The following is a 15,961-nucleotide window of genomic DNA, read 5'->3' on the forward strand; positions in this document are numbered from 1 at the left end:
AATTACTTTAAAGATTTTTAGTTGTCCCGCCAAATTAATTATAGGAATCTGGCAAATAGATGTTTTAGTAATGAAAATTATTTACATAAAAAAATCTTGAGCTCAAACGACCACTATTTTAAAGTTGAGTACAGTGCCTTTGTATTGTCATCAGAAAGTGAGAAGTCATGCCAAGGCAAAAGGCGGTAACTTCCACATGATCAATATTTGGTTGCTGATCACCATTAACAAAATCATTATAGTAACACCTGTATAAAATCTAGTGATCATGGTAATTAGTTATAGCCATCTACTTATTGCTATCCTGTGCTTTGGTTGCATTCTGATGACAATATTAATACATTTGACATGACAAAATACCTCCATAGATATATTAGTCCAGCGTTGGCTCGACCGCGTTTAGGGGGGTGCTGAAGGCGCCGGCGAAGTTTTGGCACTCTGCCAGCTAGATTCATGAGTGTTTCAACCAGGTCCGGTACCCGAACTGGGTGAGGCGGGGCTTTAGTTCTTTGTTGTATTCATCTGATACGGCAATGTGTAACATTTTTCTGTCAACTCTGCATAATCCTTTGCGATCAATATCGCACGTTTGTCGATGGAGCGGTTTCAGACCATACTAAATGTTCTGACCGCATTTGTGCAGGACAAAGCTCTGAGGACATCGGACGTTACAGGGACTGATGGCAGCTGTGCAAAGTATGCAGGCTACACCGTCATTTTAATTTTAATGGACAGTAAAACAAAGGCAGATAACCGTACAATCTGATAGGTAGCATTATTTGATAGAACACCTGCACAGTAACTTCATATTGACGCGCGGCTAAACAAAGGCAGAGCACCATAACTCAATTTGAGCGTTCCAGAACAAAGCCAAAGAGCGGTAACTGGTGTTACGGTGTTCTGCCTTGGTTTATCATGGGCTTTTGGTGTCACGACACGCACACACAGGGAATTAGAGATCCAGACACTCCACGACAGAAAACAAAACTCGACAAAAGTCCAGGAGGGAGGTGGAACTGTGGGTGATTAGGGGGAGGGACGGAGTGCCAGGACCATGGGAGGGAATGGACAGGGGATGACAGTTCATCGGGCGGTCTGGGCGGAGACGACCCTTCAGGCGACCAGGGCGGAACAGATAGTCCATCGGGCGGTCTGGGCGGAGACGACCCTTCAGGGGGCCAGGGTGGAGCAGGTAGTCCATCAGGCGGCCAAGGCGGAGACGTCCCCTCGGGCGACCACGGCGGAGACGACCCCTCGGGCGGCCACGGCGGAGACCTCCCCTCGGGCGGCTTCGGCGGAGACCTCCGGCTCAGGAACAGACACCGGCTCAGGAACAGACACCGGCTCGGCAGCATCCCTTCTGTCTGAAGATCCTGAAACTGACTCAGAAACATGAACAGTCTCAAGATCAACAACCGTGACCTCAGCATTCTCTGGATCGACAGACGTGACCACAGTCTCTGAATCGGCAGACATGGACTGAACAGTCTCTGGGTCAACAGACGTGACGTGAGCCGTTTCTGGGTCAACCAGCTTGACATGAACAGTCTCTGGATCTGCAGACGTGACTTTAACCATCTCCGAATCGGCAGATGTGACATGAACAGTCTCTGGGTCAACAGGCGTGACGTGAACAGTCTCCAAATCGGCAGACGTGACGTGAACAGTCTCAAGATCAGCAGAACTCATCTGCTTCCTCCATGCCTGCAGAGCTGCCACTACATAAAAAAGGAACACAGCCTTCCTGGCCATGGCAGGACTGATGATGGGGAGTTCTGGGACAACCTCCGGGAAGACAGCGGGCTGTTCGGGGACGACCTCCAGGGAGACAGCGGGCTGTTCGAGGACGACCTCCAGGGAGACAGCGGGCTGTTGGGGGACGACCTCCAGGGAGACAGCGGGCTGTTGGGGGACGACCTCCCGGGAGACAGTGGGCTTTTCGGGGACGACCTCCAGGGAGACAGCGGGCTGTTCGGGGACGTCAGGAGTGCAGGAAGCTCTCCCTCTCCTTCTCCTCTGCCGCCTCTGATAGCGACAGGCAGGCTCTGGACGGGATCGGCGGCGGATGGAAGTCTGGGCTGGATCTCACCACCTCAGGTTCCATGAAGGATCGAGGTGGAGAGTGATACCTGGACTCCCCTCTAGTACCTCCTCTCCTATGACCTCCGCGGGTCCCAGAAAATGTTGCCAGCCGGGTTCCCTCGAACAACTCTCTGGGATGATCTGAAGGGGGTGTGGAAGCTTTCTTCAAATCAGCTTCCTCAGTCAATCGGGCCCACAGTGCAAAACACTCGAAGATGTTCATACGAGGAGGAATCTCTTTAGATTGAGAATTCCCCCTCTGCTGTTTCTTCCCCTTCTCAGTGGCTGAAGATTTTGGAGACCCCATACCGCTGGATCTCTGCATGACGGAGTCCTTCTGTCACGACACGCACACAGGGAATTAGAGATCCAAAAGCAGTGTTTTATTAAAGGGTAATCCGTACTCACAACCAGTCCAGGCAAAGGTCATAATCCAAAAGGCAATCCAAAACCACAAAAGATAAAGACTAGAAACAGGCTTGAAATAACAACAGAAGTATGGGGACAATATACAAGGACTCCATGACAAACACTGAAACAGACAGGGTATATATACACACAAGTGTTAACAAGGTGACGAGAAACAGCTGTAAGGCAATGAACAATCAGTGACAGACAGGATCATGGGAATTGTAGTGAGAATGCATAGACACTGTGAAAACTGAGGACCTCTAGTGTTTAACCCAGGGAACCACCAGACACTGTGACATTTGGAAGATACTGTTAAGACAACTCATTATTTTCTCGAAAAAACAACGGAATTGAATGAAGATACTCATCCACATGATAAAGGAGGTCTTGAATGTGCCAAAAATATAAATAACTAATTTTCGACCAAAAACGAAGTTACGGTATTTTGCCTTTGCACGGCAGTATAGCTCCTAACTGGCGAATTTAAGAGAAACTCCTAAAAATAATGGGCGTGTCACTCATAACTTTAGACTCTTAATGTGTTTTACTAAGAGTATTCACAATATTAATCTGTCAATAATAATAATAATAATAATGTCATCATCATATTATTAATGTTGACCTGGTTTAACTAACTTTTATGTGATAGCCCTAAATAGGGGTCCTGTGCCTGTCTCTGGGTTACTGGCTTAGAAAAAGATCTGCACTAAAACAGATTGTGTGTAGTATAGCTTAATCCCCCCAGACATGACATCCTGGTAACCCCTCTGCTTGCAACCAATCCCTTTTTTGATTTGCATAAAGGTTTAATGCAGTTTGTAGGCCTCTTGTCAACTCAAAAAAGAGGAAGTGAGAGTCAAGGGTTTTAGTAAAGATCAAACTCAATAAATTAATTCCAAGCATTTGTTCACTCGGCAGGAACTCGGTATCTGTGAACAATCCTGTCTGTGAAGAAATAAAAAGCCTGAGCATTGTTTCTGACCATGTCCATCCCTTTATGACCACCATGTACCCATCCTCTGATGGCTACTTCCAGCAGGATAATGCACCATGTCACAAAGCTCGAATCATTTCAAATTGGTTTTTTGAACATGACAATGAGTTCACTGTACTAAAATGGCCCCCACAGTCACCAGATCTCAACCCAATAGAGCATCTTTGGGATGTGGTGGAATGGGAGCTTCGTGCCCTGGATGTGCATCCCACAAATCTCCATCAACTGCAAGATGCTATCCTATCAATATGGGCCAACATTTCTAAAGAATGCTTTCAGCACCTTGTTGAATCAATGCCACGTAGAATTAAGGCAGTTCTGAAGGCGAAAGGGGGTCCTAATTCCTAATAATCCTTTAGGTGAATGTATAATGACACACTTACATGCCCAGTGCATGCCCTCTGACTTCAGGGAGAAGCTGCTGTCTTTTCAGCGCTATAAAAAAAATCATATCGCCTGGATCAGATAGGTAATGCAGATCAAACACCTGTGTTTTATGACCTTTAGAATATGAAAAATATGCAATATGAAAAGTATTTTCAAAGTTAATTACTTTCTTTATAAAAGACATGATTTGGCCCTCAAAAAGCTTTTTTTCCAAAAGGTACATCTTGAAAAAGTGGGGTCTTATAATCAGGGTCGTCTTACTTTCAGAGAAATACGATAAATGTCCAACTCTGTCGGCCTTCTCTCGACACCAGTGCAGGAACACTATGAGTGTGCAGTTTAAACATTTCAAAACTTGATAAATGGATCTAATTTTTGTCTAATTTGTTACAGGAATATGCTGTAGTGGACGATGGCACACACCAAAACATTACAGTCTTCATGTAACTGTGTGGGTGGAGCCTGACAGGAGTGTTTTGAAAAGAATCAGGAAAATATGACAATGGATTCAAGTGGAAATCAAAGGCTTGTGGCCGGCAAATAATGTCATCATGGAAATATATTGTTCCTTTATGCATTGTTATTTGTTTGATTATACTTGCTTATAGGTAAAGCTAATTGTTTATTAGTTTTCGTAATTATTTGTGTTACTTAAACATTTTTAAGCTGTGTAGAAATACAACTGTTTAAATATTAAATTCACTTTAAATATTGAACATTTGGAATTCATCTTTATTCAATAAACTACTAGTGTCAATACTAGTACCCATGGATCCTTGCAATGCCGACTTTTCACAATCCAATCAACAAGTCCCACTAATTTTTTTTACTTGTTTGATAATCCACTTCACAAAATGCTTCACAATATGGAGGTGAAGTTAGTCTTAAATTCTCTTTAAGTGCCGACTTTAGTTACTAGAACTTCACCTTTTGGCGATACAACATAATCAAAGTCCCTTTTAAGGAAAGTTAGTTTATTTGCAACCCTTTCAGGCAGGAACCCTTTTTCGCTCATGCAAGACCAACTCCTATATGCTTGAAGGGCGAAATATCCTGAAAAACTGTTGGCCAAAGTCACATTTTAATAACATATTTCAAATTTACATGATCCATAAAGATCCATAAATGTTTATTTCAGGTTTGTCCAGAAAATTCCCAATTTGGATATTTTATTTGGAAGTCAGGACTTCCATTACTAGAGCTGAAATATTTGGTATGTGAAAAGGCCTCAAGCGTTACTCTGACAGGACTGATTTCCTCTTCCTCTTCCTCTTCGGTGTGACGTCCCTCAGCGTCTCTCCATCACTTAATGAAAGTCATGTGATCAACACTGTGATGCTGATGTCAAAAGTTCATGCATTTGTTTTTCTCACCTACAAAAGAGTAAACAGTATTTATTCATGTTTAGAGACATGTGATGCATTCAAGAAGGACAAGGCAACTGACAGATTAAAAAACGTAATAGTTATCATGATAAAAACATTCAGATTAATCAATTCATCTTCACCAGCGTGTTTAAAGTTCTTTATTTAACTTCCAGATTGCTATTAATCAGTAAATTGGAGGTTTATCAAGTGCACAGTTTGTTTTGACGTCACTGCTACTGCAATACCTTCCAGTGTTTTACAAGCTAGGATAGTTGGTCTGCATATGCAAATTAAAGTACAGTTATTCAAGCAATTATTTTATCTGTTTCCTAAAAACAGGTTCATTACAATCTATATGCAACTGATTAAATAGTGATATTCCCAAGTTTGAAAACATGGACTGATATAAAGTTTCTCTCAGTTTAATGTGTATGCCTTTAGTCTAATGTTGTCTGTTAAAACTCTTCCTCTGCTCGATTTGCACTAGTTGAGGTGTCATAAGCTCATGTGAAAGTATAATGTGTTAATCACGTGTCATTCAGAGTGTGAAAACGCCAATACTGGTTTCATTCTGATCATTTGTAGTGCTGTCACTGGTCACGGGTGTTGGTGAAACGGGTAAGAGCATGATTTTATAACTGTTCTGTTAAATATATTAAGTGTGGGGGATTTATGGGAGATTGGTTGGGGCTAGTTGTCACAGGGCTTTGTTTCAGTAACTATATGGTTTAAAACCAAAAGTCCAATAGCACAATGTTTTGTATGTTGGTGACAAACACCTTAAAACTTTAATCTTTTAACAACAGATAACTGTATAATACAGGCTGACTATACAGTATAATGAAAGCTGCTGACTGCTGTCAATCAAAAGGTGGCAGGGACAGACGTTGGACAGTTCCGTACTCAAGTAGTGCAAAAACGACTGTTGCTCAGCTATATTCAAGATACAGGGGGTTTATGTTGAGCTAGTGTCTTAATCTGTGTTCTCTGCGCTTCCATACATTTTTCAGTAGATCAAAGTAGCATAAAGTCTGCTCTGGAACAGACACAGCGCACGAGTCCTCAGCCCACTCTCTCTCAGAATCTCCCAGTTTCCCAGTGGTTTTTCTCCATGACAATTACTGCAATTAACGCAATAATGCCCTATTCGCACAGGATTAGTATTACCTGGTGACCTCTAGTCATTTGTAATAATTGCAGAGGTTGTCTGAGATCTTAATCCCGTGCAAATCGGCCATGTCTGTAATTTGTAAAGTAAAAATTCCCCCGCAAATGACCGACCATATTTCGCCGAACACGAGGTCCTGTGATAATAATAGTCCTGTGCGAATCGTCATCTCTGTGATTTGGCAGGTCGTTTATAATTTTTTTCAAGGTTTTTGTTTCCTGTGCGCTTTTTTATCCATCTTTCGTGAAGAATGGAGGCTGAGTTGGAGTGTTTTGATAGTATTTTGGGTGCTGGGTCATATCGCTATACACCATGATACGATACAACTATTCAATTTGCAGAAAGAGAAAGCTGAAAACCATCAGAAGAGCAAAAACAAAAAGAATGATTAGATGGAGATGGATGACATGTATAGCAGCATGTGGTGAGGAACATTCTTCTGTTTATGATATATCCTACAGCTAGACCTATAATAACAACAATACCAGCGATTTCCAAGCAATAGCCTATTGACATCATATCCGGAAGATAAGTCAGTAAATTCGAGAAAAATCACAGGCTTCGCTTGTCCCGTGCGAATGCGCGACTCCTCAGTCCACTCTCTCTCAGAATCTCCCAGTTTCCCAGTGGCTTTTATCCGGTCTCTCCATTCCAATTACTGCAACAAGACACAGGTGTTTGTAGTTTTGCACTTGACCTGCTTACTCACCGCTCATCTCCAGTCTCTCTATCCCGCTGCAGACTTCACTGAACCACACACCCCTCGCCACAGACATATATACTGTATAATATATTTGATGAAACGTCTAATGCAATGAGAATATGAAAAGCTTAATGTGTAACAATGAGACAGAAACGACAAGACTTGCATAAGCCGCTAAGACTAGTCTTACAAGTTAAGGCCATTGCACAGTGAGCCTGAAATTTTCGTATGCGTTTTTTCGTGTTCGTCAGCCTTAAAATTCGTCACGCACAGAAACCTTGCACACTGAGTCCGATGTGTATGTATTAAACCTTTGCGAAAAAAAACCCCTGGACAGGCACACCTGGATTAATCAGTTTGTCCAATAATGGCAGACAGGAAACAAAGGAGCTGGCTGAAGTTCAGGAAGTAGTGCAGCTGTGCATACCGTAAAGTCGTTCGCTTGTACGGTGGCTCTGAATTGTCAAAAAAACTTCTCAAAATACTGGCTGTGGATTTGAAAAACGCAGAAAATCGAACCCGATCCGAATTTTTTTATTACGGACGAAAGTTTCGTAGACAGTGTGCAAGCGTGATTGACATAACGTGCGAAAATTTCGGATGCGAATTTCGGACTCAGTGTGCAATGGCCTTAAGTCATCACATTTTTTTATTTAAAACTGTTCATAACGTTACGTCAGTTACATAAAAACGTACATTGGACTAATCTGATACCGAAAAGTAAGACTGACTGATCTGATCTATCATATTAGATCTTAAGACACTGTCTTATCATAATGGCTATATTTATGTAACTGGCCATTAAAAGTTGAAAAATAAGCCACTGTACATTTGTTGTAGGTGTTGATAGTGACATCACTCAGAATGGCTCCTCCTCTTCCTCTGATCGTTCTTCTCATGATTCATGGTTAGTCAATGCAACACTTCAGAAACACACAAGATACATTTTATACTGCAATGTTATATGCACAAGCTGCTGCTAAATTGTTCAAGATGAATTCTGTGTTTCAGGGGTTTCTAGTGTTGATTGGGGTGTGAGTTACAGTCCTTCACACATCTGTGCACTAAATAACTCAACAGTGATAATGAGATGCACTTATAAATACCCTACTGGATATCAGATCATGAAAGTGTTCTGGACAAAAGGTCCAATACTAAGGGGTGTTGAACTTCTAGATCTGTCTGAGGACCCTGAATACAGTCAGAGGCTTCAGTATCTGGGAGATAAACAGCAGAACTGCACCGTCAGACTGAGTCATGTGACACTGAAGGATTCACACATGTACTATTTCAGATTCATCACTGATAAAGCTGATGGAAAATGGATTGGTGATCCAGGAGAGACTCTTACTGTCACAGGTGACTTTGATGAGGTTTATCTCTTCTTCTGTGCATTATGCTGAATAATAATCAGTGTATGACAGCAGCACTAGATATAATGTGTGTGTTGTGTTCAGATCTTCAGGTGGAGTCTCCTGAGAGAGTGACAGAGGGAGATTCAGTCAATCTGAGATGTAAAAGCAGCTGCGCTCTGACTGACAGAGCAACATTCATCTGGTACAGAAACTCACAGCCATTAACTGAGAGAAGAGACAGAAACAATGAACTCCTGCTGCAGTCAGTCAGAAGAGAGGATTCAGGCAGATATAGCTGTGCTGTAGACGGACACACTCACATCTCCCCTGAGGTTCAGCTCAATGTCATGTGTGAGTACAGATTCATTAGTTCTTTTTAAAAACCAGAGATTGTTTTTGAATAAGATGATTTAAAGATTAAATTTTTGTCCTGTGTTAGATCCTCCAAAGAACGTCTCAGTGTCCATCAGTCCATCTGGTGTAATAGTGGAGGGAGATTCAGTGACTCTGAACTGCATCAGTAACTCAAACCCTCCTGCAGAAATCAGCTGGATTAAAGGAGCAACGATTGTAGGATCTGGAAGAATCTTCAACATCTCAAAGATCAGCTCTGATGACAGTGGAGAATACAAGTGCAAGTCCATCAATGAATATGGAGAGAAATACTCTGATAATGTGACTTTAAACGTCATGTGTGAGTTAATAATCATCTGCACATTGTTTAAAATTTCCAAACACATAATTTTGTAATAGTTATTGTGAATTTTCATTTTTGTCTGTTTTAGACCCACCCAGGAACGTCTCAGTGTTGATGAATGGATCTGGTGTAATAGTGGAGGGAGATTCAGTGACTCTGAACTGCATCAGTGACTCAAACCCTCCTGCTCTGAACTTCAGCTGGTTTAAGGAGAATGAAACCTCAGCTGTTGGATCTGGACAGAGTTTCAGTGCACTACAGAGTGGACGCTTCTACTGTCAGGCTCACAATCAACATGGATCTCAGAGATCAGACGCTGTAACTGTGTCTGTTAAAGGTAGAGCGGCTCATATACTTACATTACTCTTTCTAATGTGAAGCAAATTATTTATTTATTTTTTATGTTTTATACATTTGTGCTATTAGGAAGTCTGGTGATATACATATCCATAGGAGTGATTTGTGGAGCTGCAGTGATCATCATGATGCTGTTTTGGTAAGACGTGTGTCTGTGGTCTTGTGTGTGTGAATGAGTCAGAAGGTTGTGAATTCATGCTAACAATTAATCAACAATCGCTTAATTGTCGATAATAATTTAATAGGTAAAAATGAAGCAAGCCTGCAGTAGTTACGTTTTCTAAATGTATTAATGTATTCAAGCCATTAAATGGATTAGGTAAGCTAGGCGTTTATTTCAAAACATATTTAACCAGGGATCCAAAAACTCTTCAAACAAGTGATTTTACTGAACATAAGATGTTTCTTATGTGTTTCACTGTGTGCTCCTATTCTATAATGCATATTAAATAAAGACCTGTTAATCTGACCGACAAACCAATCTTAGCGTGCTCCTGCTGTAAAAGTGTCTAATTGGTCTCTACTAGGCTTGCTGTAATTGTCGGTGTTACCGTTGTTTAGCCGCAACAGTTACATCACTTGCCCATAGCAGCACCGCCCCCCATGTCGTTTTGATGTTTTGTAGGTGAAAATCATTTAGTTCAGTTAGAGAACAGACACTACAATTAAAAACTGAACGTGTCTTCTCAATGCAGCGTGAGCCGAACGAGAATCTCTGCCCAGATGAGCAGCAGGAGTCATTTATCACGAGAGTGAGGAGCTGACTGACAAGACGATGGCGGAAGATTTGGTTTCAAAGCGAAATGTAAAAGCACCTATTTGGCGATATTTAGGATTTAAAGGAACACGCCGACTTTTTGGGACTTTAGCTTATTCACCGTATCCCCCAGAGTTAGATAAGTCCATGCATACCCTTCTCATCTCCGTGCGTGCCGCAACTCTGTCTGACGAATGGTGGGCTAGCCTAGCTTAGCACAAAGACTGGAGGTAAACGGCTCCAGCTAGCATACTGCTCCCAATAAGTGACAAAATAACGCCAACATTTTCCTATTTACATGTTGTGATTTGTATAATCACAGCTTGTACGAATAACAAGGTCACATGAGACACAACCATCTTCTAACTGTATACATACTGGGAACTATATTTATTTATTTATTTATTTTTATTTAACCTTTATTTAACCAGGAAGGTCCCATTGAGGTTAAAAACCTCTTTTTCAAGGGAGTCCTGGCCAAAAGGCAGCAAAAACACAGTCAATTACATTTATAAAAGTTATACAATACAAATAATTAAAAACATTTACAATTTAAACAGGTCATTTCAGGTTCTCTCAATCTGGACTTAAAAGCATTTAAGGAAATAAGTTCAGATAATTTCAAGTCTTTTTGCATAAAGTTCCATGAAGAAGGAGCGGAGTAGACAAAAGCCCTTTTTCCCAGTTCTGTACGGGCAAATGGAACAAAGAGCAGCAAGTTATCATTTGATCGCAATGAATAAGAACCAACACTTCTCCATGTGATTAAACTACAGATGTAGGATGGCAACAGACCAAGCATGGCCTTATAGTTAAAAATATGCCAATGCCCTGATCTCCTGTTGGACAACGATGGCCATCCCACTCTGGAATATAATTCACAATGATGGGTCAAGTTTTTACAATTCGTAATAAATCTCAGAGACGCATGATAAACAGTGTCAATCTTATACAGACATTGTGCTGAAGCGGTCCTATACACCAGGTCTCCATAATCTAAGACAGATAAAAATGTTGCAGTGACTAGCTGCTTTTTAGCTTTAAAAGAAAAACAAAATTTATTTCGAAAGAAAAAAGACAGTTTAAGTTTGAGTTTCTTCACAAGGTTGTCTATATGAGGCTTAAAAGTGAGAGCATCATCAAGCCAGATACCAAGGTACTTATAAGAATGAACCACCTCTATGACACTTCCAGTCAAAGTGAACACAGCAGGAGGAGCTTGAGAAACCTTCTTAGTATTACTAAACAGCATCAGTTTGGTCTTATCAGCATTGAGAACCAGTTTAAGCTGCATAAGCGTGCGTTGAACCACATTAAAAGCTTTCTGCAAAGACTCAACCGCTTTAGCTGGGGACGATCCAAAACAATAAATAATCGTGTCATCAACATACAAACGCATATTAGCATCCGACACATTGTGGCCTAGTTCATTTATATACATAATAAACAAGAGAGGACCTAATATTGAGCCTTGTGGCACCCCCTTGTGGACCTTCACTAATGCCGAACATAGACCATCACATTTAATGCACTGAGTCCTGTCACTCAGATAATTCATGAACCAGGAAACTACACAATCAGACAATCCCAGACAAAGAAGCCTATGCTTTAGAACAGCATGGTCCACTGTGTCAAAAGCTTTTGACAGATCAAGAAAAAGTGATGCACAGAATTGCTTTCTATTAAGAGCGACAAGTATGTCATTAATTACTTTTGTAACAGCAGTGATGGTACTGTGCTTTTTCCTGAAGCCTGATTGCAGTTTGGAAAGGAGTTCATTTGAGTATAAAAACTCTTTTATTTGGTCTGAAACAAGGGATTCTAAAATTTTTGACAAAACACACAAATTAGATATAGGCCGATAGTTAGTTAAAGCAGCACTCAGTAGCTTTGGGACTTCTTCGCTGTATTCTCGCTTTTTGCTGCAGGTTTCTCTCTAGAGCTCCCCCCACAGCTTCGGAATAGATATTTGACAACACTGTTGTAAAAACTCATTGTTGATTCTCAGACACCAGAGGCTATAGATCAACGACATCAAAGCAGATGGGACATTCTTTAAAACGTCTTCTTCATTCGGGTTCGGACAGCGTGAGGGAGCGCAATAATGACAGCATTTTAGCAGATTTCTTTTGGCCGTAAAGCAATTGTTTACATCGCGAGACCTGATATCACGCGAGACTTCCTGACGCAGCGGCCGGCGGCCCGCCGGCTCAAAGTTGCAAGTGCGTATTTTCCGCTCACGGGCACCAGGGGGGTGCGAAACGACCACCATTCAACCCGAAATAAGTGATATAACCATTCCAATGACTCCGAAGCTGTTCAGTTAAGGTAAAAAAAGTTACTTAGTTCACCTTTAAAACTGCTGAATCACCTCCTTTAAACAAGGGAATAACAAAAGCTGACTTCCAAACTGATGGTATTTCATTGCTTTGAATTGACAGATTAAAAAGAATTGTGAGGGGCTCTGCAACAAAATCAGCCACCTTTTTCAAAAAGTAAGGCTCTATTAAATCTGGTCCAGGAGGTTTTCTGTGATCTAACGCTTTAAGAGCTCCATGCACCTGCTGCACAGTAAAAGAAACAAAATTGAAAGGCTCTCCAGAAAACACTGGGGAGTATGTGCATGGAGTGACAGCGACTACTCCTGTCGACTCGGACAGAGAACCAACTGATACAAAATGCTCATTAAAGCAATTTAAGACATCAACTCTGTCGTAGACTGGGAGAGAGTTTTTTAAGACAAATTTTGGGAGGGCTTCATTACTTTTATTCACAGAAAGAGACTTGATGACTTTCCAAAATTTCTGTGGATTATTGAGGTTTTCACTTGTGACTGATAAATAATATTCTGATTTAGCCTTTTTGATAAGAGAGGTACATTTATTTCTTAGTTGTCTGAAAATGGACCAGTCAGTGGCAGAATCACCATTTCTAGCTTTAGCCCATGCCACATTTCGCTGATGGATAATGTCTGACAACTCTGGAGAAAACCAAGGGTTTTCCCGTCCCTTCACTCTATGCTTTGTCCAAGGAGCATGTTTATTTACAATTTTCTCAAAATTCTCCTTAAAAAGTGTCCAGGCAAGCTCAACGTCAGGCAACAGGCCTAGCTGTCCCCAGTTAATCAAAGATAGATCATGATGATAGGCTTGTTCATTAAAGTTTTTCAAATTCCTCTTTCTAATAATTTGCGATTTACATTTGGGTATTTTACTGCCTCTCACTCAGATCATTACAAAAGACACCCATGGATAAAAATTTATGAGGGACATTTGTTAGAATCAAGTCGATTAAAGTAGATTTATCTGGATTTTTGAGATTAGGCCTTGTAGGTACATTTACCAACTGGCTAAGACTGATAGAATCACAAAAAGATTTAAATTCATCAGAAACAACATTTAGCCAGTCCCAATTCAAGTCCCCGGCCAGTAAAAGTTCCCTATAGTTTAATCTGGACAAAAGAAGCTTTAAAGATGATAAAGCCTCCCTGGAGGCCGATGGAGGTCTATAACACCCCACAACAGTTATTGAAAGGGACTTAAATATTTCAACATTTAAGGCCAAAAACTCCATTTGCTTACAGAGAGACTCAGACAGAACAACTGATGCACCAAATCTTGACTTAACATAGATGGCTACACCACCACCTTTCTTCGGCCTGTCACTGCGAAAAACATTATACCCATGCACATTTATATCTTCATTAGTAATTGATTTCATCAACCAAGTTTCCGAAATTATCGCTATGTCTGCATCTGTAGATTCAATCCAAATTTTAACCATGTCCATTTTGGGTAGTAAACTGCGAACATTAAGATGAACAAATTTAAGTCCAGGCATTGATTTAAATTCAGCAGGGGTCAAGAGACATTGCAAACAGGGGCCAGGATTGGGCTGCACATTTCCAGATAGAAGTAGGAGTAGTGTAATAATCAATCTGCATTTCACAGTATATTTTGAAGCCGGCCTATCATATGCTGAAACCAGGCAATGCCTGTCATTAATTGAGAAAGACAAATTATACAAAGCAAAAAAAATTTGCAGTTTAGGCAAATCCCAATACAGATCCATCCAGAAGTCCAGGTTCCAACAATACTTGTCAATACTGGTTTTTGTGCCACTATAGTAGGTTTCCTGTATGCCCACCATATTATTAAAACAACTCACCCTAGGATCAGTGTCCATTTTCAAGTTCCAAGTGACCAACAGGGATAAGACAATTAAGAAAAATGCCATCGTCATTAATTTACTAATAGTAAAGTTGACAAATAACAGTACCAGTTTATCTTGTAGAGTATGGCCCAGCTTCCAAAATGATGTTGCAGGCTTAGGCTTGTTTACCCAAGCTCCAGGAGAATATAGCAGGCCAGGCCCGTTAGCCTAGCCTCCAGGTTGATGTGTGAGACTCAGGCTGGTTTGCCCAAGCTCCAGGAGAATGAAGCAGGCCAGGCCCGCTAGCCTAGCTCCAGGAGTATGTAGCAGGCTCAGGCTGGTTAGCCCAAGCTCCAAGAGAATGTAGCAGGCTCAGGCTAGTTCGCCCAGGCTCCAATGAGGATGTAGCAAGCTCAGGCTGGTTAGCCCAAGCTCCAAAAAGATGTAGCAGGCTCAGGCTGGTTAGCCCAAGCTCCAAGGGGATGTAGCAGGCTCAGGCTGGTTAGCCCAAGCTCCAGGAAGATGTAGCAGGCTCAAGCTGGTTAGCCCAAGCTCCAGGAGAATGTAGCAGGCTCAGGCTAGTTAGCCCAAGCTCCAAGAGGATATAGCAGTCTCAGGCTGGTTAGCCCAAGCTCCAGGAAGATGTAGCAGGCTCAGGCTGGTTAGCCCAAGCTCCAAGGGGATGTAGCAGGCTCAGGCTAGTTAGCCCAAGCTCCAGGAAGATGTAGCAGGCTCAGGCTGGTTAGCCCAAGCTCCAAGAGGATATAGCAGGCTCAGGCTGGTTAGCCCAAGCTCCAGGAATATGTAGCAGGCTCAGGCTGGTTAGCCCAAGCTCCAAGGGGATGTAGCAGGCTCAGGCTAGTTAGCCCAAGCTCCAAGAGGATATAGCAGGCTCAGGCTGGTTAGCCCAAGCTCCAGGAGAATGAAGCAGGCCAGGCCCGCTAGCCTAGCTCCAGGAGTATGTAGCAGGCTCAGGCTGGTTAGCCCAAGCTCCAAGAGAATGTAGCAGGCTCAGGCTAGTTCGCCCAGGCTCCAATGAGGATGTAGCAAGCTCAGGCTGGTTAGCCCAAGCTCCAAAAAGATGTAGCAGGCTCAGGCTGGTTAGCCCAAGCTCCAAGGGGATGTAGCAGGCTCAGGCTGGTTAGCCCAAGCTCCAGGAAGATGTAGCAGGCTCAAGCTGGTTAGCCCAAGCTCCAGGAGAATGTAGCAGGCTCAGGCTAGTTAGCCCAAGCTCCAAGAGGATATAGCAGTCTCAGGCTGGTTAGCCCAAGCTCCAGGAAGATGTAGCAGGCTCAGGCTGGTTAGCCCAAGCTCCAAGGGGATGTAGCAGGCTCAGGCTAGTTAGCCCAAGCTCCAGGAAGATGTAGCAGGCTCAGGCTGGTTAGCCCAAGCTCCAAGAGGATATAGCAGGCTCAGGCTGGTTAGCCCAAGCTCCAGGAATATGTAGCAGGCTCAGGCTGGTTAGCCCAAGCTCCAAGGGGATGTAGCAGGCTCAGGCTAGTTAGCCCAAGCTCCAAGAGGATATAGCAGG

At 42.2% G+C, this 15,961-nt stretch overlaps 2 protein-coding genes across 2 annotated transcripts in view; one reads left to right on the forward strand and one right to left on the reverse strand.

The window, feature by feature from the left end:
• LOC309493846 (sialoadhesin-like) overlaps positions 1 to 15,961 on the reverse strand; it is a 128,619-nt gene that overhangs the window by 46,658 nt on the left and 66,000 nt on the right. The window lies entirely within an intron of this gene.
• Positions 1 to 15,961, forward strand: part of LOC309493680 (B-cell receptor CD22-like) — a 60,313-nt gene that overhangs the window by 19,528 nt on the left and 24,824 nt on the right. Inside the window, exons 3-7 of the mRNA XM_082162876.1 lie at positions 8,124 to 8,471; positions 8,570 to 8,818; positions 8,907 to 9,161; positions 9,253 to 9,501; positions 9,591 to 9,660. Coding sequence (XP_082019002.1) covers positions 8,124 to 8,471; positions 8,570 to 8,818; positions 8,907 to 9,161; positions 9,253 to 9,501; positions 9,591 to 9,660 — 1,171 coding nt within the window. The remainder of the gene's footprint in view (positions 1 to 8,123; positions 8,472 to 8,569; positions 8,819 to 8,906; positions 9,162 to 9,252; positions 9,502 to 9,590; positions 9,661 to 15,961) is intronic.

This window comes from Leuciscus leuciscus, assembly GCF_965113295.1.
Source record: "Leuciscus leuciscus genome assembly, chromosome: 3".
Lineage (NCBI taxonomy): Eukaryota > Metazoa > Chordata > Actinopteri > Cypriniformes > Leuciscidae > Leuciscus > Leuciscus leuciscus.